The sequence below is a fragment of the Zalophus californianus genome, chromosome 3, assembly GCF_009762305.2.
Source record: "Zalophus californianus isolate mZalCal1 chromosome 3, mZalCal1.pri.v2, whole genome shotgun sequence".
Lineage (NCBI taxonomy): Eukaryota > Metazoa > Chordata > Mammalia > Carnivora > Otariidae > Zalophus > Zalophus californianus.
The window spans coordinates 168,917,576-168,945,062 of NC_045597.1; the positions used below are offsets into that span (position 1 = coordinate 168,917,576).

General features: G+C 39.7%; 2 protein-coding genes and 1 non-coding gene across 4 annotated transcripts in view; 2 read left to right on the plus strand and 1 right to left on the minus strand.

Annotated features, from left to right (window-relative positions):
* The window catches only part of ACADL (acyl-CoA dehydrogenase long chain), a 42,322-nt gene extending 28,201 nt beyond the window's left edge, over positions 1 to 14,121 (minus strand). For both annotated transcript variants that reach the window (XM_027588208.2, XM_027588209.2), the window contains exons 1-4: positions 13,877 to 14,121; positions 8,059 to 8,214; positions 5,254 to 5,391; positions 3,798 to 3,962 (exon numbers count right to left, since the gene is read on the minus strand). In XM_027588208.2, the coding sequence (XP_027444009.1) occupies positions 3,798 to 3,962; positions 5,254 to 5,391; positions 8,059 to 8,214; positions 13,877 to 13,953 (536 nt within the window). In that variant the 5' untranslated portion in view covers positions 13,954 to 14,121. The remainder of the gene's footprint in view (positions 1 to 3,797; positions 3,963 to 5,253; positions 5,392 to 8,058; positions 8,215 to 13,876) is intronic.
* LOC113919327 (NADH dehydrogenase [ubiquinone] 1 alpha subcomplex subunit 2-like) lies at positions 12,587 to 13,711 on the plus strand. Its single transcript, XM_027588210.2, has one exon. It carries the CDS (start codon positions 12,875 to 12,877, stop codon positions 13,094 to 13,096), a length of 222 nt encoding a protein of 73 aa, XP_027444011.1. The 5' UTR covers positions 12,587 to 12,874; the 3' UTR covers positions 13,097 to 13,711.
* Positions 14,122 to 17,658: 3,537 nt separating the features above from the next.
* On the plus strand, positions 17,659 to 17,765 carry LOC113921161. The gene has a single exon (XR_003519560.1). It is a non-coding gene; the product is annotated as a U6 spliceosomal RNA (small nuclear RNA).
* The last annotated feature ends 9,722 nt before the right edge of the window (positions 17,766 to 27,487 follow it).

Sequence of the window (27,487 nt, forward strand, 5' to 3'; positions counted from 1 at the left end):
GAGTCTCTAATGAGCTACCCTGGTAGATAACATTCCACACATATTCTCACAACTTGCCACTAAAGGAATTAAACAAGTCCTGTGGAACGTCATTTAAAAGAGAGCTCTTGGAAGCTGCTCCTGGTTTTCTATGAATTTCAGTCCATGAGGCTTTTCTTTTGCTGATTTTGTTTGTATTCTTTCCCTGAAATAAATTATAGTGGTGCATACAATTAGAAGCTGAATCCTGTGACTCTGAGCAAATCACAGAACCTGGAGGTGATCCTGGGGACACTTGACATTGGAAACAAGGCCACCTGTTTGAAAGATGAGTTAAATGACAAAAACTTATATAGTTTTGTTTTCAGTAAAAGGAGAGATGATTATAAAGAACATTTTAAAGCTGTGCACTATTGTATTTTTTTCATCGTAAATTAGTATGAAATATTAGTTTCTAAAGACTGTACATGGCTTATTAAAATAATACTTCTATGTAGGGACATATTAAAGGTAATAAAGGTAATGACACAACTAAGTTTGTGGTTTAATTAAAAAAAACTTTGAATGGTAAATATGAAATATTAAAAATGGTTTTAAAATATACTACTTAGTATTACCAAGAATTCAGACCCTCACAATAACCCTACTAAATAAGTATCACTGATACAGACATTGAGGCTCAAAGATTTTGCCCACAATCGCACAGCTGGTATCAGAATACCCTGGATCTAAGGCAGTCATCATTCTCCAGAATAGATCACATATTAGGCCATAAAATAAGTTTCAACAAATTTAAGAAGATCAAAGTCATACCATGCATCTTTTTTGACCGTAACACTATGAAACTGGAAATCAACCATGAGAAAAAAATCTAGAAAGGCCACAAATTCAAGGAGCTACTAAACAATGAATGGGTCAACCAAGAAATCAAAGAAGAAATCAAGAAGTACATGGAAACAAATGAAAATGAAAACACAACAGCTCAAAATCTTTGGGATGCAGCAAAAGTGGTTCTAAGAGGGAAGTTTATAGCAGTACAGATCTCCCTGAAGAAGCAAAAAAAAAATCTCAAATAAACAACCTAACCTCACACCTAAAGGAACTAGAAAAAGAAGAACAAACAAAACCCCAAAAGAGCAGAAGGAAGGAATAATAGAGCAGAAATAAATGATATAGAAACTAAAAATAAAAAACACAATACAACAGATGAATGAAACCAGGAGCTGGTTCTTTGGAAAGCTCAACAAAATTGATAAATGTCCAGCCAGACTCATCAAAAAAAAAAAAAAAAAAAAAGATGACCCAAATAAACAAAATCACAAATGAAAGGAAAAATAACAACCAACACCACAGAAACCCAAACAATTGTAAGAGTATATTATGAAAAATTATATACCAATGATTAGATAACCTAGAAGAAATGGATAAATTCATAGAAACATATAACCTACCAAAACTGAAGCAGGAAAATATAGGAAATTTGAACAGACCAATCACCAGCAATGAAATTGAATCAATAATAAAAAAAGAACTCCCAACAAAAAAAAGTTCAAGACTGGTCAGCTTCACAGGCAAATTCTATAAAACATTTAAAGAAGAGTTAAAACCTTTTATTCTCGAACTATTCCAAAAAATAAAAGAGGAAGGAACACTTCCAAACTCATTCTATGAAGCTAGTACTACCTTGATGCCAAAACTAAATAGACTCCCACAAAAAAAGAGAAAGAACTACAGGCCAATTATCTCTGATGAAAATAGATGTAAAAATCCTCAACAAAATACTAGCAACATGAATGGGTGGCTCAGATGGTTAAGCATCTGCCTTTGGCTCAGGTCATTATCTCCAGGTTCTGGGATCAAGCCCCACATTTGGCTCCCTGCTCAGTGGGGCGTCTGCTTCTCCCTCTGCCTCTCTCCCCTGCTCGTTCTCTCTCTCTCTCTCTCTCTCTCTCTAGTGAACAAATAAAAATCTTAAAAAAAAATCCAAAAGTACATTAAAAAAATCATTCACCATGATCAAGTGGGATTTATTCCCAGGATACAAGGGTGGTTCAATATTCACAAATCGATCAGTGTGATATGTTACATCAGTAAGAGACAGGATAAAAACCATATGATTGTTTCAATAGATGCAGAAAAAGCATTTGACAAAGTACAACATCCATTCATGATAAAAACTCTCAACAAAGTAGGTCTGGGGGAACATATCTCAACATAATAAAGGCCTTGTATGAAAAACCTAAAACATACTCAATGGGGAAAAACAAGAGCTTTCCCCCCAGGTCAGGAACAACACAAGGTTATACAGTCTCACCACTTTTACTGAACATAGTACTGCAAGTCCTAGCCACAGCAACCAAACAACAAAAAGAAAGAAAAGGCATCCAAATTGGTAAGGAAGAAGTAAAACTTTTACTATTTGCAGATGACAGGAGTATATAACAGAAAACCTGAATGACTCTACCAAAAATCTACTCAAACTGATAAATGAATTCAGTAAAATTGCAGGATACAAAATCCACATATGGAAATCTGTTGCATTCCTATACACTAATAATGAAGCAGCAGAAAGAGAAATTAAGAAAATAATCCCATGGGGGGGCCTGGGTGGCTCATCATTAAGCGTCTGCCTTCGGCTCAGGTCATGGTCCCAGGGTCTCGGGATCAGGGAAGCCTGCTTCTCCCTCTCCCACTCCCCCTGCTTGTGTTCCCTCTCTCTCTTGTGTCTCTCTCGTCAAATAAATAAATAAAATCTTAAAAAAAAAAAAGAAATAATCCCATGTACAATTGCAGCAAAAATCATAAAATATCTAGGAATAAGCTTAACCAAAGAGGTGAAAAACCCGTACTCTGATGAAAGAAATTCAAGACAACACAAAGAAATGGACAGACATTCCATGCTTATGGAATGGAAGAACAAATATTGTTAAAGTGTCTACACTACCCAAAGCAACCTACAGATTTAATGCAATCCCTAGCAAAACACCAATAGCATTTTTCACAGAACTTGAACAAACAATCCTATAATTTGTACAGATTCACAAAAGACCGGAAATAGCAAAGCAATCTTGAAAAAGTAAAACAAGACTGGAGGTATCACAATTCCAGACTTCAAGTTATATTACAAAGCTGACACATCTCAGTTTATATGTAACCACTTTTTATAGGCCTTCTCTGGCACTCATATCTAAATTCACTTTTTCCTTTCCCAACAAACACACATGCTCCATTAGTCTCTAGCACAGCACCACGTTCCCTTCATAGTACTCATCAGAATTTATAATTAGGGATCTATTTATTTATGTGTTTCTTGTCATTCTCCTCAGTAAGCACAACAAACACATCTGTTTTGTTTGCCACTGTGTAACTGGCACATTAAAGGCACTTAGTAAGTAACCTTTGAATGACTGAATAAATGATCTTATTTATTCCCATTGCTCCAATTCTTTGCGCCCCAGTCTGCCTCCAGAGTTCCAAACTCCTATTTCTAATAGCCTGCTGGACATTTCCATGTGAATGTCCCATCACATCCAAGAGTCATCACGCTCCAAATTCAAGTCATATCCTACCATTTTATTTGCATTACCTCATATTAATATCTCAAAACAGCATATATTATAATGTTTTATTATTCATATATGATAAGGCCTTATTTTCCTACTGGAGTTTGAAGTCACTTAGGCTGTAAATTATGCTTTGTTCATCTTCGTATGCCTCCTTGCGTATTGTTCAAAGGGTTGTATGAAGTGAGTACTAAGAAAATATTTGCTGTTGGGCACTGCTTCCAAAACTTTAAAACCAAATGAATGCTGATTTACCTTCCAGCCCCAGGCTCTGTCATTGCTATGGCACCAATATATTTCCCACTGGTCATCTGGGGGATGAAGTGCTTAATCTGTTCTTCTGAGCCATAGTTTACAATATAGGGCATGACAATATCTGAATGAAGACTAAAACCTGGGCCTGTACAATTCGAATATGCTCTTAAAGAGAAAAAAAGAAGAAAATTTAAAGCACAAAATTATTTTGTTCTGCTTTTAGTGTCTTTGATTTTCAATTAAACAACAACAAATTATTAAGTCTTATCACATTGTGTGGTAATAGCCTCTCTCTGCACAAACCTAGTAAGTTCCTGAAGATTTTCTCTTTGTTTTTATTAATCTTTTAATTTCTGGCTCTAGCACAATTAACAGTACTCTAACAGAGCTCCATGAATACTTACCTAACGAATTAAAAGATCAAACATGTAAAAGTATTAATCACCTACAATTGTACTACCCTAATATAGCAACTATTTTCATTTTGGCAAATTACCTTTGCCATAAGGATATATTCTAATATAGTTGCAGTCATGGTGTGAATTTGTACTTAACTATTTTTTTTAATTATGCAACATGAAAAAGTCCTTTTTTAACACAGTTGTCACAACAATAATATGAAATAGCTGTAAAGTACTCAAAATTGTTTATGTAATATAATTTACTTACTCATTCTCCCACTACCAGACATTTAGATTGCTTCCATATTTGGAGGACTATGATCTAACACGACAATGATTTTGGTACACACTGCCTCTTTTTTCTACAAAATTATTTCCTTAAGATAAACTCCCCAAAGTAGCATCCTAGATCAAAAAGCAGAAATATTTTCAATTTTTTATATGTATCCACATTTTTAATCCCCAAAGTATTGATTGACCTAATTGATAATGCCACTAATAGTATGAGTATCTCATTTTCACTGCAACCTTGTCAGCAATGCATATTATGATTTTGAATTTTCACCGACTTTTGCAAATACTCAAAATGATACTAATTTAACTTGCATTTGATTGGTAATAAGGATGAACTTTTTTCATCGAAAAGAACATATTTGAATTTTGTTTTGATGAACTGTTAGTTCAAATCCTGTGCCCATGCATCAATTGAAATCTTTATTTCTTCTTATACATTAAACTTTAAGTATATTTGGTGGAAATATTTTTCCACTTTTTTTTTTAAATAGCTTTTTAAAAGGAGAAAAGTAAACATGAAGCAATTAAAAATGAAGGGATCTCTTCAATTTTCAATAGCATCTATTCTAACAGTTTAAAAGGGCATTTTCTTATCTTCCCACATTAAAAAAAATGCACAAGAGTATATAAGGGGTTTATTCATTCACAGTTTATACTGTTTTCAATATTATAAGATTAGAAAGCATAATTTATCATCTTCTCAGAAAAGTGAGCAGTGTGCTTAAGAAACAAGACTCCACTTCAAATGTCTGCATACTTACTGTTCCTCCCAAACAACAGCTGCTGAATAAAAGTCCCCACCAATACCACCATGAAGCTCAGCAATATTGACACCCAGCAGTCCCTGTTTTCCAGCTTTTTCCCAAAGCTCCTTACTCACTTCTCCAGCTTTCTCCCATCTGCAAACAGCAAACATTTTAAAATCAGAAACATTTTTTTCATATTATTTTAATGGTCATAATTTGAACTTATGAATGATATTGTGTAGGAATGTTCCCTTAATTTGAGGTAATTGTCGTTGACATTGGCCATAACTTTCTATTTGCATCTGTTTTATTGTTTCTCCTCCTTCTTGTTCTCTTCTTACTTCTTCCTATTTGCCACTTCTCTTCTCCCTTGACTATTCATTGGACCTGCAAATTACATCCATTTATATTCATGGGTACAGTTTCTCTCAGCTGGTACTCTTAGGATGGAATCTTAGTTGTGCCATATAGTCATGGGAATTTGTCCAACTGTCCTGTAAAGGCAATTGCCCTCTGTATGTTTCCTTAAAGTGCTGAACTTACTGGGATGAGCATATATAAAAGGTGACAAGAGCAGGCAATCTTAAGTTTAAGTAGGAGCAATAAAAGAACAAAAGCATCCTCCAGCTGAGCTGTCAAATGAACTGAAAAGATTAGATATTTGCATAAGATTGTGCAACCTCTGCTTTTCTTCTTTAAAAAATGAGAATGGCATAATGAGGAAAGAGATGGCAAGTCAGAGATAAAGAATCTGAGAACTTTTGTTTTTTTTTTTTTAAGTGGTAGTTAGATATAGTAAGTATGAGGTATATTTTTGAAGATATTGATTAAAGGCAAACACAGATACCTCAAGAAATTTTAAGAGTTTGATTATCATGTATGTTTTGATGTAATTATTGCCTAAAGTACCTTTGGAAATATTTTTATCATTAACCTAAAATTTGTCGACTTCCATCATTTTTACTTCAAATCTTCACAACAATTTTTGTGGAACAAAGTTTCAAATCAGCAAAGCAATAAACAAAAAGGATTGTCCAAGAGCAAAACTTTTTCCTACTTTCTTTCTTAAAGATTTTTATTTATTATTTACTTATTTAGAGAGAAAGAGAGTGTGCACACGTGAGTGGGGGGAAGGGCAAAGGGAGAGGGAGAATCTTTTTTTTTTTTTTTAAGATTTTATTTATTTATTTGACAGAGAGGGAGAGCACAAGCAGGGAGCGGGAGAGGGAGAAGCAGGCTCCCTACTGAGCAGGGAGCCTGATGCAGGGCTCAATCTCAGGACCCTGGGATCATGACCTGAGCCAAAGGCAGTTGCTTAACCAACTGAGCCACCCAGGTGCCCCAAGAGAGAGAATCTTAAGCAGGCTCCATGCTCAGTGCGCAGCCCGACATGGGGCTCGATTCAAGGAACCTGAGATCATGACCTGAGCAGAAATCAAGAGTCTGACGCTTAACTGAACTACCCAGGTGCACTTCTTTTGTCTTTTAAGAAAGTTGCTTTTCACCAAAGACTAGTCATGACATCAAGTTTAGCTAATTTTGGTCATTTTTACTGAGAAAGCATTAATAAAATCTCACTGGAAGGTATTTAAATTTTTTTTTTTTTTTAGAGAGACAGAGCGTACAAGCTGGGGAGGCGGGGTGGGTAGGTGAGAGAGAGGGAGAGAATCTTTTTTTTTAAAGATTTTATTTATTTATTCATGAAAGACAGAGAGAGAGAGAGAGAGAGAGAGAGAGAGAGAGAGAGAGAGAGAGAGGCAGAGGGAGAAGCAGGCTCCCAAGGAGAAGGAAGCCCGACGCGGGACTCGATCCCAGGACCCTGGGATCATGACCTGAGCCGAAGGCAGACGCTTAACCATCTGAGCCACCCAGGCGCCCCAGAGAGAGAATCTTAAGCAGGCTCCAGGCTGAGCGCAGAGCCTGCTGGGGGCGGGGCTTGATCCTGAATTCAAGACCTAAGCAGAAATCAAGAGTGGGCTGCTCAACCAACTGAGCCACCTAGGTGCCCCCCAACAATGTTTTAAAAATATTTTAATTGTAGTAAAGAATTGACAGTGAGTGAATTTTAGAAATAAAGCAAAATCCTATTTTCATAGAAATGACAGGTTTTTGGTCAACAAAGCAGGTAATCAGTAATTAATCAGTTAATCAATAAACATCTGATCCAGTAGTAGAAGTACTTTAAGGTGGCCAATTGCCAACCAAGATTTGCATTATGCTGGCCTGTGGAGCTTTTATGTTTTTTAATTCTTCCGTGAAGCAGAAAAAAAATATGTAACTACTTACTTAACTGCCACTTAACCAGAGTATTCAAATTACTATTCTTAGAATGAGTTGCAAATTTTCAAAATTTTCTTATTTTTAATTGTATATTTTAAAATTTATTTAAATAGCTAACTAACTTAAGAATCTCAGGATTCTTTTTTTTTTTTTTAAGATTTTATTTATTTATTTAACAGAGAAAGAGACAGCAAGAGAGGGAATACAAGCAGGGGGAGTCGGAGAGGGAGAACCAGGCTTCCCAAGGAGCAGGGAGCCAGATGCGGGGCTCGATCCCAGGACCCTGAGATCACAACCCGAGGCAAAGGCAAATGCCTAACAACTGAGCCACCCAGGTGCCCCAAGAAATCTCAGGATTCTTAAGAATCCTTAAGTTTATAGTTATATAGTTACGTATGATAGTGTTATAGTTAAGAGAGCAAAATGTTAATAGAGCAATTAACACAGTATATTTTCTGTAGAACAACATGCAGCATTCTAGGAAGTGGTTCTTATGGTTCCCTTTATGCATATTACTTTAAAGGAAAATGTGCCACTTACTCTGCGTGGTAAGGAATCACTTCTTCTTGAAAAAACTTCCTTACACTTTCCCGGAAAATGTCATGTTCTGAAGAAAAGATTCTTCTAATTCCGATATCTGTTAATTTTTTAGCAGAAGGACTTTCTAGACGTTCTTCCCCTCCGGAATGAGAACATCTTAAAAATACACATATACATTAAGAAAATTAAGTGAATTGTTACTCTTCATATCCACATTAGTGCCACTGAACAACACGGAAGATTAGTTCAATTTAACGACATGGAAAAACACTGATTCCCCTCCCCCCCCCATAGACAAACTACAGAGGTAAGTAGAAAGACTCTGAAATTTGACAGACCTGTTCAAATTTGAGCATCACCACTTTTGATAGGATCTACCTCATCTAGATGAGATCAAGTAGTTTGTCTTTATTCAACTCACTCTTCACTTCCAAACCCAGAATGAGGACATCATGGCTATGACTAACCACAGGTCTGAGCTGAGGTAAAACAGTGTTGTCACATGATGTGAATTAAATTATGTAAAATTCAAATACCACCACAGAGTAATATTGGTAAGTTTTCATGTCACTATGATGTTTAAGATAATATTAACATTTTTCCGGAATCCAGATTAATATTTCATTCAGAATCATACAATTTGAAATGGCCGGTGTGTAAGATATAAATTATGGGGATGTTATTCCCATATTAGAGGAAACCTGGGTATAAATAAAAATGTCCATGAATCTCTGTAAGGATTAGCACAGAATTAATCAAGATCTTCAGAAACTGACCCTTCCTTCTCCTTGTCCCCCCATATTAGCCTTAAAATAAGACTGCTCTGTAGTTCCTTTAGTTCTGTGGTCTTCAGGTTTATTTCCCTCTTGGGGCACTCCTGAGAAGAGTATGAGAATCTGTGTATCACTTTGTATATTTTCAACCTCATATCTAAAAAACTTTTTATCATATATCCAAATTTTGGCAAAGGTTGTTTTGCACGAAATTCTGTTTGGGGTTTCTCTCTTCCTTAGATGGACCCTGCTTTTTTTTTTTCTTTCTTTTCTTTCTTTCCTTTCCCCCTCCTCTCTTTCTTCTTAGTGTTTTTGTTTAAAAGACAGTTTTGTTTATCGGCAATTAGGTTGTCTCAACTTTTTTTTCCCCTGTAATGAATTATTTTGTTTTAGCTTATGTATTTTTATTTAATGCTATGAACTGAGCTGCATCACTCCCAAATACACGTTGAAGCTCTAACTCCCACTGTGATTGTATTTGGAAATAGGGCTTTGAGGAGGTAATTAGTTAAATGAGGTCATAAGAGTGGGGTCCTAATCTAAGAGGATTTGTGGCCTTATAAGAGGAAGAGAGAATTAGCTCTCTCTCTCCCTGTGTGCACACAACAAGGAAAGGTCATAGGGAGAAGGTAGCCACCCACTAGCAAGAAATAGAGCTCAGGAACTGAATTGGCTAGCACTTTGATCTTCAATTATGTAGCCTTTAGAATCATGAGAAATAAATGTGTTGCTCAAGCCATCCAGTCTATGGTATTTTGTTATGACAGCATAAGCTAAGTAATACACTTAATATGCATTTTCTGTCATTTTGCTTTAGGTTTATCTTTTATATGCAACTTTTAGTGGAATTTATTAATATCATGTGAGATGACATTTAAATGATAATCTTTGGTTATGAACATGTAATACTACAATTTTTATACTTAAGTCTGCCTTAGCCTTCATGGTTACTACTCAGTCATCTAAATCATTATTTTTAATGGCTCTTTCATTCATTTGGTCAACACATACTTTCTGAGTACCCATTATGTACCAGGCACTGTTCAGGTAGCTTGGGCAACAAGAGTGAGCAAAATAAAGATCCCTGTCTTCAGGCTCACATTTCTAGAAGGGGAGACTGAATAATGATAAATAATATAGTAAAGAGGCAAATTATAGAATAAAGGAGGAGATGGTAAGTTCTATGGAAAAGAAGAGTGGAGCAAGGATCAGAATGTGTGTGTGGGACAAGGCAGGGACCATGGCTGCAGTATGGAAATAGTGCAGTCAGGGTAGGTTAAGTCAGAAGAATGAGATTTGAGCAAACACCTCAAGGTGACAGCCAATCAGATTTCTGGAACAGAAGAATTTTAGGACAAGAAAGCAATTAGAGCAAAAGGTGTCAGGCAGGATGGTATTTGGTCTGTTCTATAAAGAGCAAGGAGGCCAAATGTGGAGTGAATGAAAACAGTAGTAGATGAAGTCAGAGGGGTGCAGGGGTCTTACATACCACTATACTGTTATACCAAATAGGCCAAAATTTACTTTATCCCATAATTGAAATTGATGAAGGCTAGTTGGAAGAAAGGCAGGCAGGGGCAAGGGGCCTCCGCCCTAAGAGGAAACCAGGCTTAAAAGGGTTTTACACCACCCTGGAAGGAGGTCTCCACCGTTTCTCATGTGATAAAAACCTGATTGGATGACAGGCGCAGGGAGGCTTAATCAGATTAAAACAGTCCTCCAACAAGCCCATAAAAACCCCTAGACTTAGAAACTCCAGCCGCAGCAATCCTCTTCGGTCCCCTCCTTCAAGGCCCCTCCCTCTTCGGGACCCCTGTATGATCACTCAATGAACTTTACTATTGCTCAGTAAACTTTGCTTTGCTGCCCACCACTCTGCAGGTCTGGTCTACCTCTTCATTCTTCCAAGCGGTGTGATCAAGAACAGCAAGCACTAAAGGAAAAATCCTGTAACAAAAATGATTGGTTCCAATTTCCTGCTAGTAGAAATAAAACTATTATGCACACATTTGTCCATATAGCTTTTCCATACTTGGAATTTTTCCTCAGGAAAAAAATGTGCTGAGGCTAAGAAACCAGTGCTCTGAAACACTGAATCATTTGTCAACATAATTAGCAAATTTATATTCCAGTCTGCCTCTATCTTAAAATTTTATATCGTATATTACTTTAAGGAAACCTTTGGAATATTTCTAAGTAAAATACACCAAGACAATAGAAAGTGAAAGAAGTGCCAGAGAGAATAAAGATTTTCAGGTCAGTTAAAAGTGTTCAAGAGAGAATAAGCAGAAGAAAATCCAAAGAGTTGACAGCCAGTATGTTGGAACATCCATTTCTTGAAGACCAAGAAAACTTTACTGAATAAATTGGCCTTTTTTTTTTCCTTATAAAGACCAGGAAATCTGTACTGAACAAAAATAAACTTCTACTAATTTAACAGGCCAGGCTCTATTATTTTTTTAAAAAAATCATTTACATTATAAAGGGAGACAAGTCTCCACCAGCACCTTCAGCAATACTTGGGAACTGGTTATAAATACACAATCTCAGACCTCACCCCAGATCTAGTGAATCAGAATCCGTATTTTAACAAATTCCCTGAATGATTCATTTGTACATTAAGAAGCCTGCCATAATAAAACTGTAGTCCCTGACCTATTCAGAGGGTCCCTCAGGTTCTCCTTTTTCCAAAATTCTCTATGAGATTTTCTTCCTATAATTCAACCAAAATAATTTATCCCAATAGACATACTGCAGAAACAGATATGAGACTTGGGATGTCTTCTACTAAGCCAGACAATGTAAACGATGTCTCTCTTCTTTTTTTTGAAAAAGCTATTTTTCACAAAAATGATATTTATGATAACATGTAATGGGTTTATTATTGTTACTTTTACTTATTATCGAGATATAATTGACATATAACATATAGTTTCAGATGTACCTGATTCAATATTTGTATATATTGTGAAATAATCAACACACTAAGTCTAGTTAATATCCATCACCACATACGTATACTTTTTTTCCTTGTGATGACATTTAAGATTTACTATCTTAGCAAATTTGAAATATCATGCTGTACATTAAACTCCCATGACTTACTTTAGAGTTGGAAGCTTGCACCCCCTCTTCTCCCATTTCCACACCCTCCCCACCAACCACAATCTTTTGTCTGTATCTATGAGTTTTTTTTCATTTGTTGTTTTAAGATTCCACATATAAATGAGATCATACAGTATCCGTCTGTCTGACTTACTTCACTTACCATAATTTCTATTGTTACTTTTAATTAACTAAATATTTGTAAAATTCATTTTGTAGTTATCTATTGATATCCAGATGGATAGATACAACACACACACACACACACACACACACAAAAGGTCTTTGGGTGTCCTCTAACTTTAAGAGAATTAAGAGTCCCGATAACAAAAGAAATTGAGGACCACAGTCTTTTGAAGTTCTAGGGAAGAGCTCAGAAAAGTATGTGCATCCTAAAGTCAAGTCACCCCCTCAGTGAAGTCTTCACAACTGTCCTCAGGAGGAACAGGTATTTTTCTGCTCCCATAGCATCTGAGAGGAGTTCTACTAATGTAACGAGCTAATTTATCATTCATGTCCTACTCATTTTTTTTAAAGATTTTATTTATTTATTTGAGAGAGAGAGAGAGAACGAGAGGGAAGAGGGTCAGAGGGAGAAGCAGACTCCCTGCCGAACAGGGAGCCCGATGCGGGGCTCGATCCCAGGACTCCAGGATCATGACCTGAGCCGAAGGCAGCCGCTTAACCAACTGAGCCACCCAGGCGCCCCTCGTGTCCTACTCTTTAAATGGTGAATCCTGGACGCTTCCGATGAATGGATTTTATATCTAAAGCTTTTGCTCTCATAAACACTACCTTCATCACCACAGAGCCACTTAGAAACTATTAACTCTTCCGAATTTAATTAAAGGATTTGTTCAGGGAGAACTTGGCCGGAAGTCCTAGGGCGGGGAGTTAGGCACCCCGGGAGAGAGCGGCGGGCCGCAGCGAGTTGCGGGATGGGGCCAAAGTTGGCGAACGCAGAGATTCGCGTCCACCTGAGTCACTGCTCGCCCGGCAGCCAGGCCAGGGCATCAGGGAACTATGTGGAGCTGAAGAAGGCGAACCCCGGCCTGCCCATCCTAATCCGCGAGGGTTCTGATGTGCAGCCCAAACTCTGGGCCCGCTACGCATTTGGCCAAGAGAAGAATGTCTCTTTGAACAGCTTTAGTGCTGATTAGGTAACCAGAGCCGTGGAGAATGTGCTAAGTGGCAAAGTCTGAAGCCTCTACTGATTGTTAAGAGCACCAGCCCCACAGCTTGGGCTCTGTAGGACTGAGTACACTGTGAAAAAAAGTGTTCTTCTGTTCTTTATAAAGTTTGTGCCGAAAAAATGCCAAACAAACAACTAAATAAAGGATTTGTTCAATAAATTTCAATGTCCTTGTCTGATGGGGCTGAGGTCAGGTCTTTGCTGTCCTGGGCTGCTTTCTCCGGGGCACTCTTGCACGTAGGCTTCCTCGCAGACGCCTGACACTTTCTCCGGACCTGCGAGGCGGGAGTCCCACCTCCAGGTTCACGACCCTGAGTGCGCCTGGGACACTACGCTGCCTTTAGCCACGGTTCTGGGTCCAAAGATAGGAGCCCGAGTCCCCGTAAGAGCACCCAGGCTTGACGCCCCTCCCCCGCAACCCCGCGGCCAGAATCTCACGGGCCGGACTGGGGCCAGAGAGTGAGCCTTTGGCGAACCCCGCATTGGGCTTTCCCGCGACTCCGGGGGACACAACCTAGGCCCGCATCCGCCCTCGTCGACATGGGTCCCATCCAGTACCCCGCGTCGCAGGACGAGGGTCAGTCCCCACCCTCGGAGTTTCCAGCGCCCACCGCCCCGCCCAGCCCAGGTTGCCGCGCCGCGCGCGCCACTACGTTCCGGGCCCCCGGGGTCCCTCCTCCGCGCACGCGCCCGCCACGGCTCCGCAGCCCGCCCTGGGCAGTTCAGCTGGAGCCCGGCGGGGTCTCACCTCGCGGCGGGCCGCGACGGCAGGGCGCACCGGTAGCCCCACCAGCGCCGGGAGCCGCGGAACAGGCGTGCAGCCATGGCTGGGACGGCGGCTTAGGGCGGCAGGGGCGACGGACGCGACTCCTCCGAGACTGCAGGGCCTGGCGCCGGCGGGCCGATTGTCCGCCGGACGGTCCTACTGGCTCGTCCCCCGCGAAAACCGCCCTTCTAGCCTTTGCCAAGCCGGAAGCCTGAAGACTGCTTCGACCTCCCTCAGCCCGCCTCCTCCGGGGCAGGCGGGTGGAGCGTCTCCAGGGGCTGTGGCACTCCTCTCTGAGTCGTTGCCAACCAAGTAGTATTTGATTTGAATTCCTGACTTGCTATTTCCTTTTTCCTCAAGTTATCAAATACCGTTTAATAATTTACATTTCGACGGAATGATAGTCTGAGCTATTGAAATTTATGGACTTGGTCTTTTAGGGATAGGAAATCTCTGAAGGATTTTGAACTCAAGTAGTTTGCGGCGTGGAATTCTAAGGAGGTAAGGCAGGACATTCAGGCCATTCTAACAGTTGAGGACAGTTATCAAGGCCTGAAAACGAGATTTTGCGTTAGGAATCAAGAACTCTAACTGAATGCAGAATATCAGGAAGTTAAAAAAAAAAAAAAGGAAGTTAATTCCAAACAGAAGCATGTGTTGGCAGGGGGAGCGCAGGTCTCCATGCAGGCTTGCCAAAATTCTAGACTTGACGCCTGGGGGTCTTAGGACCTCCACCATTATGAGTCTGTGCCAGAGTACTTAATAGCTTCAGACTGTTGGTTTTTCAAGTTGATAATTGGCTGATGGAGTTACCTGCCAGTATGGGGTCTAAAAAATGATAATAAAATACTACTTCAGTCTGCCTCAGTGTGGTCTGAGAATAACCACAGCAGAAGTAACTTTTGATGATGAGCTTCAGGGTTCTGTGAAGTTAACACATCTCGGGTGATTTTGTTTGTTTGTTTGTTTACAGGCTTTATTAATTCACCTTAATTTCCTGGTATAAAAACACTGGTGGCAACAACTGGAGCCTGGATCCTCTGCACGGAGACCCTGCTGTGGGTCTCTACTAGAAGGTCTAGTGAACTGATAGGGAGACATGGTGAACAGGGTCTCTTTCTAGAGGCGTCTTGGTGAGATAGCTATAGATCTTAGAGATGGCATAAAAGGTGGCCTTGGTTAAGTTGCCCCGGATGGCAGTGCAACCTTTAGTCTAGGTGTAGCAGTTGTCGATAGTAGTTATCTTCAGCAGCTTCTTGGGTCCAGATGATGTTTGTGCTTCTGGGGCAGGGATGAGGCATGCCAGCGCAGAGACACAGTGGCCTGTCACATTTCAAGAGATGGTGTGGGGCTTGCTGATCTTGATCTCCTGGTAACCTCACTGCTCTGTGTCTATGGAGGAGAGGTGGGCCAGGACCGTGGCCCCGCATGTGGCAAAGGCTGTCTCCTTGGAGCACACCCAGAACCAACTTTGGCTGTTGTAGTTCCGGATGGTGACAAATGCCTTTGAACTTGATCCACTGGCCAGTGCAGGTTTCCTTTTGCATGGGCCTAATCTTTAAAGAGAGACATACCTAGAAAAAAAGTTGATGATCTGACTCCTTAATAGGCAGGGAGAAGAATAGAACTCCAAGAATGTTATCTTTTTTTTTTTTTTTTTAAATATTTTATTTATTTATTTGAGACAGAGAGAGAGAGAACACAAGCATGGGAAGAGGGGCAAAGGCAGAGGAAGAGCAAGAAGCTGACTCTCCAAAGAGCAGGGAGCCTGATGCGGGGCTCTATCCCAGGACCCTGGGATCATGACCTGAGCCGAAGGCAGACGCTTAACCATCTGAGCCACCCAGGTGCCCTGATGGTCACTTTTAATGCCTTTGATAATCAATTTGACAAAACTTAGATTTTTTTTCTAATTCAAATAATTAGCTCTAAGAGTGAAATTTCAGATGCAGAAGATTTGAAAAAGATAAAAATTCATTTATCTACCAAGAGGAATTAGCAGTGCCAGGGCAGAACTATGGGGGAGCTATGTGAAGCAAGCAGGCCTTTGTGGCACTCCTCAAATCATATGCCTGGCTGTGTTTCTAGTCTCTGAGTAGGGCCAGGGGTGCCCATGTAGATGACAAAGGCAAGGTTTCTCTACTTTTAGAATTATTGCCAAAATCCCTGGGAAATACAACAGTGTAGGAAACCCCAAGCCTCCTACCTTTAGAGGAAGTGTCTTTTTAAAATTTTTTCTTTTTTTTTTTTAAGATTTTATTTATTTTTTTGTCAGAGAGAGAGAGCACAAGCAGGGGGAGCGGCAGGCAGAGCAGGTAGAGGGAGAAGCAGGCTCTCCACCAAGCAAGGAGCCCGATGCGGGACTCTATCCCAGGACCCTGGGATCATGACCCGAGCCAAAGGCAGACAGTCAACTGACTGAGCCACCCAGGCATCCCTAATTTTTTGTTTTTCAAAATTAAATTTCTTTGAGCACTTTGGGTCATCTTACTAATTTTTCATCAAAATTGTTTCAGCTTCTTACTCAGAAATAATTTAAAATTTACAGAAAAGTTGCAGATACAGTACAATAACTCCCATATGGCCTTTACTCGGATTCTCCAGTTGTTAACATTTTGCCCCATTTGCCCTATATATAATTTTTTTTGGAGTCATTTGAGGATAAATTGGATACATCATGCCCCTTCACTCCTGGTGTATATTTCCTAAGAGCAAAGGAGTTCTTTTAATAGCTATAGCACAGTTATCCAATGTTGAAATTTAACCCTGATATAATATTCTATTTACTTAAAAAAATTTTTTTAAAGATTTTATTTATTTGAGAGAGAGAGAGACAGAGATAGTAAGAGAGGGCACAAGTGGGGAGGAGAGGGAGAAGCAGACTCCCCGCCGAGCAAGGAGCCCGATGCGGGACTTGATCCCAGGATCCCGGGATCATGACCTGAGCCAAAGGCAGACGCTTAACCAACTGAGCCACCCAGGTGTCCTATTTATTTATTTTTAAAGATTGTATTTATTTATTTGAGAGAGAGTGAGTGAGAGAGCACAAGCAGAGGGAGAAGCAGGCTCCCGGCTGATCAGGGAGCCCGATGTGGGGCTCGAACCCAAGACCCTGGGATCATGACCTGAGCTGAAGGCAGACACTTAACCTACTGAACCACCCAGGCACCCCTATTTAAGAATAATATATCAGGGTTTGAGCACCTGGCTGTCTCAGTCGATAGAGCGTGCAACTCGATCTTCGGATCGTGGGTTCAAGCTTCACATTGGGAGTAGAGTTTACTTTAAAAAATAATAAATAGGGGCACCTGGGTGGCTCAGTCAGTTAAGCGACTGCCTTCAGCTGGTCATGATCCCAGGGTCCTGGGATTTGAGCCCCACATCAGGCTCCCTGCTCAGTGGGGAGTCTGTTTCTCCCTCTCCTTCTGCCCCTCCCCCTCCTCTCTCTCTCTCTCAAATAAATAAAATCTTTAAAAAGATATTCTTAAGTAATCTACCATCCATATTCTAATTTCAACAAATGTCCTAATAATTTCCGTTCAATACCATTAAATCTGATAAAATAAAAAATGGAGATGCACCTGCAAATTGCCTGAGCAGGCAAAACCAGTTCAGTCACAAAGCTGAATGATGTGGGAAATAAAAGCAAAAGAAAAAAATTAAATTTCCTTACTGCCTACAGCTCATTGACAAGTCCTTGAAATAGGTAGAGTGACTTTCCTCTGGGAGTTCAGCCGCCCAGATGTTGATACTTTGCTAAGGGCGTGCTCACTTCCTCAGCCCTTGTGCAAAAATTGGAACGATACAGAGAAAATTGGTGTGGCCTCTGTGCACAGATGACACACAAATTCATGAAGCGTTCCCTAAAAAACAAAACAAAAACTTTGCTAAGGGCAAAAGGCAATCTTAGCTCAACATGTTCCCAACACCCCAGGATCCTGTAAGTTTTCTTTTTTTTTTTTTTTAAGATTTTATTTATTTGAGAGCGAGAATGAGAGAGAGAGAGAGCACATGAGAGGGGATAGGGTCAGAGGGAGAAGCAGACTCCCTGCCAAGCAGGGAGCCTGATGCGGAACTCGATCCCGGGACTCCAGGATCATGACTTGAGCCGAAGGCAGTCGCTTAACCAACTGAGCCACCCAGGCGCCCAAGTTTTCTTTAACATATTAAAAATTCCTTTGGAAACTTTCTTTAGCTCTACCAACACAAGATACATGTTAGTCATCCTCCAAGCCCACCGATATTCATCTGAAGGGTCTCATGACTGAGGGTTTACTGAACAGTAATAAATGACCTTTTCCTAACAATAGCTAGCCCCCATAAGGTCCTGGAAACCTTGTTTCCAAAATTCCTTAGGGACTTAGGCTAGCCCTAACCCCCTCCCAATTTGAAAGTATATAATCAGTCACCCATCACAACCCCAGTGCAGCTCTTTCCTGCCCATGGGTCCTATTCCCATGCTTTAATAAAACCACCTTTTTTGCACTGAAGACCCCTCAAGAATTCTTTCTTGGCCATGTTGGCTCCAAACTCCAACAGTTCTGCATCACTGAATTTAGCTTATTCTGCAAAACTAACTTGACCTGGGTCATTTCTTACTTATACTACTTCCCCAAGATTGATATGAAGACCAGTTCCCTCTCATTTAGAAAAATTCTAATAACTAATAACTAATCACTGTGAAGAATAATTACTGGCTTCCTCACCATACAGTAGTCCCAACCCCCTTATCTGCTAGGGATACGTTCCAAGACCCAGCCCCCCAATCTCCACCCCCACCCAATGTATGCCCCAAACCATGGAAGCACCAAACCATATATATATCCTATGTTTTTGTTTTGCTTTGTTTTGTTTGCTATACATACTATTGTACCCCAGAATGCATGGTTGCCAGAGCATTTGGCTCCTGGCGACTCAAACAGACCAGGTTCATCCACTTGCTGCTGACAAAATTCAAAGGCAGAGAAACTAGTGATGGTGAAACAAAGTAATTTATTTCAGGAAAGCCAACACCAGGAAGACAGCAGACTAACATCTTAAAGACTGTCTCCAAAGTGCTGAAAATACTTCCCAGGTTTATATAAGGAAAATGTGGGGCAAATGTGGGTGGGTACTTGCAGGTAGCAGTGTAAACCAAATGATCATTTTCTTAAGAGTCAATCACAGTTGGGGTCTTGCTGGTTCAGGGCAGTCCTTATTTTTGAGAGGGTAGTTTGGATTCCCATGAGGAGATGCTTTGCTCCCAGGGTCTTCTGCCTGAGCCTAGAGACAAGCTGAAAAGAAGAACCCAACTAGAAAGTTTGAGGTCAAAATGGAGGCAGTTAAAGTCCTCTTTCACTATGATAAAGCCTAACTTATGAATTAGGCATAGTAGATTACCAAAAATAATAGAGTAATTATAACAATATACTATAAAAAAGTTATGTGATTGTGATCTCTCAAGATCTTATTGTACTGTACTCACTTTTCTTCTTGTGACAATGTGAGATGCTAAAATTCCTATGTAATATAGATGAGGTGAGGTGAATGACAGGAGGCATTGTGATGTAGAATTAGGCTACTATTGACCTTCTGAGGAACTGTCAGAAGGAGAATGGTCTGATTCTGGATCTTGGGGATGACTGCAGGCAACTGAAACTGTGGAAAGTGACACTGGATCAGGGGGTGTCTACTGTTAAGCTGCTTTATAGTGAGAAATCCCTGAGCCTCATTCCATATTTTGGTTGGAGTGCTTCCCATTTGTGAACTGTTTTTCGTGTGTGCAGAAGAAACTTTTACTAATTACTTCAGTGATTCACTGGTTTTGCTTTGGTTATTTCTGAACTTCTGGTAAGTCTAATGCAGAATATTTTGTTATCTTGTCTCCCTACTACTCTTTCACCTGGCACAGCTCCTTTTGTCTGATAATTCTTGACATTGACATTTTTTGAAGAGTAAAAGCCAGGTATTTTTAGAAATAACTTAGTTTGGTTTTTGAGGTTTCCTTATGGCAGAATGGGTACATAAGTAATGTGATGTCCTTCTCAGTATATTGCATTAGAACATCCCCGATGCTAGTTTGTGCCATTCTTGGTGAGGTTAATTTGAATCACCTTAATTTTAATATTTTAACTTGGTTAAGATGGTGTCCAACAGGTCTCTCCACTGTAAAGTTAGAATGTTTCATAAGTTAGTATTTTTCATTTTGTGAAATAAGAAAAACGTGCTTCTGAATGCAGAACTAATTTAGTCAGATTGCCAAATGTTTCATGAAGGTTTTGAGTCATTTTATCTCCCTGGCACGAATAAGTCACATTTTTTACTTGAGAGTTCTCCTTGGCATGCTTTTATTAATTGGGTTGAAATGTAAATTAGGGCCAGAGTAATCAAGGAATGTTCCAGTTAGGGCATATACCTTAAATTTGGAGGTCTGGGACTTAGCAGAAGGGAATTAAAGATCTGGGCGCTAGAGGAGCTTAGAAAAAAATTAGGAAGGCTTAGGAGCGCCTGGGTGGCTCAGTCGTTAAGCATCTGCCTTCGGCTCAGGTCGTGGTCCCAGCATCCTGGGATCGAGCCCCGCATCAGGCTCCATGCTCAGCTGGGGGCCTGCTTCTCCCTCTGTTCCTCCCCCTGCTCATGCTTTCTCTCTCTCTCAAATGAATAAATAAAAAAATTTTAAAAAATGCTGATTCAAAGGAGCACATGCACTCCAATGTTTATAGCAGCACTATCAACATTAGCCAAATTATGGAAAGAGCCCAGATATCCATCAACAGATGAATGGATAAAGATGTATGTGTGTGTGTGTGTATGTATATATATACATACACACATAATATATATATAATGGAATATTGCTCAGCGATCAAAAAGAATGAGATCTTGCCATTTGCAACAAGGTGGATGGAACTAGTGTTTTATGCTAAGTGAAATAAATCAGTTAGAGAAAGACATATCATATGGTTTCACTCATGTGGAATTTAAGAAACAAAACAGATGAACCTAGGGGATGGGAAAGAAAAACAAAGTAAGATAAAAACAGAGGGGGAGGCAAACCATACAGACTCTTAAATATAGAGAACAAACAGAGTTGAGGGACGGGAGGTGGGTGAGGGGATGGACATCAAGGGTGATGGGCATCAAGGAGGGTCCTTGTTGGGTTGAGCACTGGGTGTTATATGTAAGTGATGAATCACTAAATTGTTCTCTTAAAACCAATACTAACATTATATGTTAGCTAACTTGAATTTAAAAATATATATATCCATAGTAACTGGACCTGGTCTCAATTTGACAATTCTTTTTAAAGATTTTATTCATTCATTTAAGAGAGAGAGAGACAGAGAGAGCACAAGCAGGGGGAGAGGCAGAGGAAGAGGGAGAAGCCGACTCCCCGCTGAGCTGGGAGCCTGATGCAGGGCTCGATCCCAGGTCCTGGAGATCATGACCTGAGCTGAAGGCAGATGCTTAACCACCTGAGCCACCCAGATGCCCTTCATTTTGACAACTTTTTAAAGCTTTATTTGTAGATAAATGTGACATAATTCCTATAGAAACCTGAATATCACGACTGAGAATATCTCTGCTAAAGCCTCATCTTAAACTGGGAAGGTTGCTTCTCTAGCATACACTTCTTAGGGGATAGGAATCTTAACAGAAAATATTTGGTCAAATTAATCTATAATTGCAAACTAATAGTGTTGAGTGTCAGCTTATGGACTGAAACCATTTGAACCATGAATTATGTGCATCTAAATCAAGAGATAGATTTATTTATTTATTCATTTATTATTTAAAGATTTAATTTATTTGAGGGAGAGAGAAAGCATAAGTGGGGGGAGGGGCAGAGGGAGAAGGACAAGCAGACTCCCTGCTGAGCCTGACACAAGGCTCCATCCCATGACCTGAGCCAAAGGCAGATGCTTAACTGGCTGAGCCATCCAGGCGTCCCTCAAGAACGTTATTTATTTTTATAAAATTGGCAGTCCTGCACTTAACCTCCATCTTCTGGGAACTCCTTCAACTTTTTATGTCCCTTCTCAAATTTATTGTCATGCCTGTTCATTGTTCCCTTCAATCTAAGAGAGGCATCTGTCTCCTGTTCAAGAAATTATCACCCCTTTCTCATGTTTTTACTTATCGATTGACCCCCACTCCCTTTACTCTAGGTACACATATACGCGTAAACATATACACATTCCCAACAATAGAGTGTAATGCCATTTTATTAACTAGCAAAGAACTGCAGTGTCTTAAAGGAATAGATAAGAGTTCCCCCATCTGTAACCCCAGAAAATTTCTTCCATGGTTTTCATTAGAATTTTTATAGATTCGTTTTCTTCATATGTAAATCTTTGATCTCTATGAAAACTATATTTTGTCATAATGCTACGTTTTTTTTCCTCGGATGACTAAACATTTTTCACAGGACCATTTATTGAATAATAATCTTTTCTACTGATGCCACCTGTATCATTTGCATTCCCTTACATATTTGGATATATTTCTAGACTTTCTAGTCCATTATTCTGCTTGTCCATTCATTCATTGACAAAAATGAAAAAAACATGTTTCTTAACCCTGTGGTTCTTGTCTATGGAGGTAAACAATAAATCAATAAAAGTAAATCAGGTGCTGATAGTGAAATGGAGATAAGTCCTGTGTCTGTTCATGAGGTAATTACCTACTGTTTTAATTATCTTGAACTTTGATTTTGAAAAGGAGATTGGGGCTAGGGGACCTTGAGGGGAAGACAGAGGAGAGAGAGAGGTGGAGAGTGTGTTAAGAGAAACTATAGAAGAGTGAATGGGCTCTATCTACTCTAGAAAATACTATCTGTAGAACCCTGGGCAGGTTGCTTATCCCAGATCTCAGTTTTCTCAACTGTGAAATAGGGATGCTGCAGAGGATTGTTGGTGAAGCTAAATGAAATGTTTATAAATCACCTGGCTCATAGTAAACACTATTATCCTTAAAACATTTTCTTCTTAACTTTCTCATTTTGGGGGTAGCTGAAGCCTCCTAACATTCAACTGTCTGTCTTCCAAAATGGAATTTTTAGAACCTATGGCCTGTGTTGGGGCTAGGGCTTGGAAATGTTGAGTGGATGAAGAAGACTTCATTGTTGTGGGGAAAAGTGGTAAAAAAAAAAAAAAACGGCTCACCCCTGCCTGAAAATGCAAGCCCAGGCCTTCCTTGTTCCAGGGACATTAGGGTTCTTTCCACTGAAGAAAGAAGGAAAGAATATGTGAAGGACTTTGATACCAGCCAGTGGCATAGAGAGAGAAGAATGGATAAAAGAATATCTCCTAGGAGCTGCCTGCTGTGATTCAAGGGGTAAATCCTGGCATCCCAGGACAAATTTCATTAGCAGTGCTCATGGAGGAAGAAGAGCCCCCAAAGCTTGCATAAGCTACAGGAGTTACTCTGTACTTGCCCGCTAATGAGAGCTTCCTGAACTCTGACTGGTTGCTGGTTGCTTAAGGTCTGTAGTTTGCTGTTGTCTCAGTCACACTGGGTAGAATCTACAGATCGATGGTGGTTGTTAGGCCTAGCTGAAAGGGAGAAAACAGCAGAGAGAAATCCCAGGGATTTTCTTTGATTATCTAGAGGGTAAAAGTGGTTTATTATACACACACACACACACACACACACACACAGAGAGAGAGAGAGAGAGAGAGAGAGAGAGAGAGAGAGAGAGAGAAAATAATCTTTGCGTTGTGACATTTTCACCCAGCTACTTCTGGGTGAAATACAGATTATCTATGCTACAATATGTGGTGTTTGCAGCTAATAAAAATTCTAGCACATTACTTTCTGAGACTGACAGTCAAAGAATTGGTAAATATTGTCCCAGTTTCTCAATTTAAAGTATACCTTTGGGGATATTTAGCAAAGTATCTTCATGATATATAAAGCAAGCCATAAATACGAAGGTAATTAGATTTGAAGTTTCACTCAATTAAATAAGATCTATCTCTGTATCTCAACGTCTAAGGTACATAAGACATATCATACCTTGATCCAAAGCTGTATAAAATTGCTTTAGAGGTGACATTTCTCCTAGCGTACTATTGCAAAATTAAAGCTCTACTAAAAACATCCCTAGAGTTTAATAATTGAATTCCAGTGGGGAAAAATATGAGTTCTTTCTTTTTTAATACCTTTGAACTTTTTTCCTATTATGGAGGGCAATTTTCCTGGTCCCTGGGAGTTGCACAAGAAATCATTATTCCATTAAGTTAATACCCCATTCTTATGATCCCAGATTTTAGAATTTATTTATTTATTTATTTATTTTTAAAGATTTTATTTATTTATTTGAGAGAGAGAGAGAATGAGAGATAGAGAGCACGAGAGGGAAGAGGGTCAGAGGGAGAAGCAGACTCCTTGCCAAGCAGGGAGCCTGATGTGGGACTCGATCCCGGGACTCCAGGATCATGACCTGAGCTGAAGGCAGTCACTTAACCAACTGAGCCACCCAGGCAGCCTAGAATTTATTTTTAAAAAATATTTTATTTATTAATTTGAGAGAGTGAGAGAGAGTGTGAGAGAGAGAGCACAAGCAGGGGAAGAGGCAGAGGGAGAAGCAGACTCCCCTCTGAGCAGGGAGCCTGACATGGGGCTTGATCCCAGGACGCTGGGATTATGACCTGAGCCGAAGGCAGATGCTTAACCCTCTGAGACACCCACCTGCCCCCAGATTTTAGAATTTAAACAAGAATACAGTCAAGGGATGAATTTAGCCATATGTATTTTTTGCTTGGTTCTTAAAAGCTAAAATAATTTATGCTACCTGTTGTACTGAACTTTGATCACGAATAATATATTTAAATTGCTGGCAAGTAAAGTCCCTTAAAATTACAATAGCAGCAAATATTGGCTCATCATCTAAAATTAGTATTATTGGGGCGCCTGGGTGGCTCAGTTGGTTGAGCAACTGCCTTCGGCTCAGGTCATGATCCTGGAGTCCCGGGATCGAGTCCCACATCGGGCTCCCTGCTCGGCAGGGAGTCTGCTTCTCCCTCTGACCCTCTTCCCTCTCATGCTCTCTGTCTCTCATTCTCTCTCTCTCAAATAAATAAATAAAATCTTAAGAAAAAATAAAATAAAATTAGTATTATTGGGGGTACTAAACATGGTCTCTATTTTATGACTTTTGAAACTAGAAACTAATTGTTTATACTTTATTTCGAAAATATTTACTCAGTGTAACTACTGTTGCAAATGGACTTTATTTGGCCACATACAACCCTTAACATTCTCTTTGTCAGATAACAGTAACCATGGAAAAGTTTGAGGTGGGTGAAGGTTGTCCATTTCCCCACACTTTGATGATAGATTATAATAAAAGCAAGTTTTAGACAAAATTTTACCCCTTATACAGACATTTATTAAACATGTATTTGCAAGCAAGGACAAAACAGTTCATACTACAAAATAAAAAAGCTAGCTCTTTGTTAAGTGTGGGAAGCACTTCTGATATATTTCAGCCATAAGTATCTTGAACACCACTAATTTTCCCAATGATATCTGATTAATGATTATGATGATGAGCAAGTCATTAATTTTACCAATGAAAATATTTTTCTGATATTCACTTTGCTGATTAGGAAGGCATCTGGGTTTGATAGCCCTTTGGTGAGACATGAAAGGCAGAAGTACTTTGATGCAACTGGGGCACAGAAAGATTAAGTGATTCCCCTAAAGTCACATAACTAGCAGGTGACCCAGCTTGTCTGATTCTGCATCCCATGTTCTTCCTCTTAATCTCTCTGAACTACCTGTATTGATAAATTCTCTAGAAGCAAGTTGATCTACTGCTTTGAGGGTAGAACTAAAAAGAAGAGGCTGAAATCACACCTGCAGAAGAGAGAAAAGAAAATCTGATACAAGAAACTGCTTAGAGTATTAACTGTAGAATGCGCAGAAAGCTATCCTAACTAAAGACATCTATTTTTAAAAAGGTAATATCAGATTGCCACTTATCTTGATGGTCACAGGGTAGAGATGTTCTGGTTAAAAAAAATCCTGATTAATACAGGTTCACAATAAAATCTGTACCCTGATTTCTCATTTAAAGGGAATCAGACACCAACAAAATAAACATGCCATGAATGCTGAATTGAATTGAGTTAAATATTTTCTTATTGCTATCCTGAAAAAAAAATCACATGATATTGGGCGCTTCAGGATATTATGATACTGGTGGAGCATAATTGTTCTTGTTAGTAGAAACAAAATACTAATGATTTTTCTAGAAACTCATTTCTAAGATACCAGAAGGTATCTTTGGAATAAAAATGATTAGTATCATCTCAGGTCTGGCTATACAGACCTGAGATGAAATTCAAAGTGCACTTCTGAAAATTTGGACTCAAAGGAAAGTTTTTATACTTCAAACTCAGCTAGATGAACATATTCCATTTATCCCCTTCCACTTCAGTTTTCTTTTCTTTTACTTCACCAATCTATTCACTATGTTTAAAACCAAACTTACCATTTCCTTCACTCCCCTTCCCCTGCAACTTTCCCAAGTGCCATGTTCTCTAGTCCACTTAGGTGTGAATCTGTGGGCCATTTTCTCTCACTTTTTAAAAAATTTATATATTTTTAAAGTATTTAACAGAGAAAGACACAGCAAGAGAGGGAACATAGCAGGGGGAGTGGGGGAGGGAGAAGCAGGCTTTCCGCTGAGCAGGGAGCCTGATGTGGGGCTTGATCCCAGGACCCTGGGATCATGACCTGAGCCAAAGGCAGACACTTAATGACTGAGCCACCCAGACACCCCCAGTTTCTCTCACTTCTAAATACAGTCATCAAATACTAATGATTCTACTTCTAACATTTTTCAGACATTGCTTTCTTTACATTCACACTTTCAAAAACTCTGTATTAGTTTGTATTTTATCATGCCAGAAGTGGTCATCTGTTGACTTTGCTAACCACAATCTATCCACCACTTTTTCCATTAATAGCATTCATGTTTTCCTTGGAATACCATCTCTCTCCCACTCTGCCCATGGGATATTCATGGGTGTGGTAGATTGTTTGCTTCAGTGGTCTCTGTATTATACCCTTTAGTATGTAACTTTGGGGTTTCTCCTATAAAGTTGAAATTTATGTCCCCAACCTATGTGATTTTCTTTGGCCAATAGAATTATGAGAAAGTGAATCAAAGCTTCAAGAAGTTTTCAATGTTTCTGATTCCTCTTTTGCACTCCTGCTATGCCATGGAAGCCCTTGAGAAGGACCAGAGCCTTCCTACAGCCAACTCCCAGCAGACCCCAGGCATGTGAGCAATAATGCTTATCATTGTAGGCTTTTGAAGCTCTTTAGTTCTTTGTTACACAGCATTACTGCTGCAATGAATAATGGATATTATAGGGTTCAGGGCAGGCTGCCCCTAAATATGCTTTGGCATATTGATTTTTTTTAAAGATTTTATTTATTTATTTATTTATTTGAGAGAGAAAGAATGAGTGGGGGTAGCGGCAGAGGGAGAAGCAGATTCCCTGCAGAGCAGAGACCCCAATGCAGGACTGGATCCCAGGCCTCTGGGATCATGACCTCAGCCGAAGGCAGAGGCTTAACTGACAAAGCTGCCCAGGTGCC

Excerpts from the sequence above, each read along its gene's own strand:
- LOC113919327 (XM_027588210.2), top strand. The coding sequence starts at position 12,875 with ATGGGGCCAAAGTTGGCGAACGCAGAGATTCGCGTCCACCTGAGTCAC.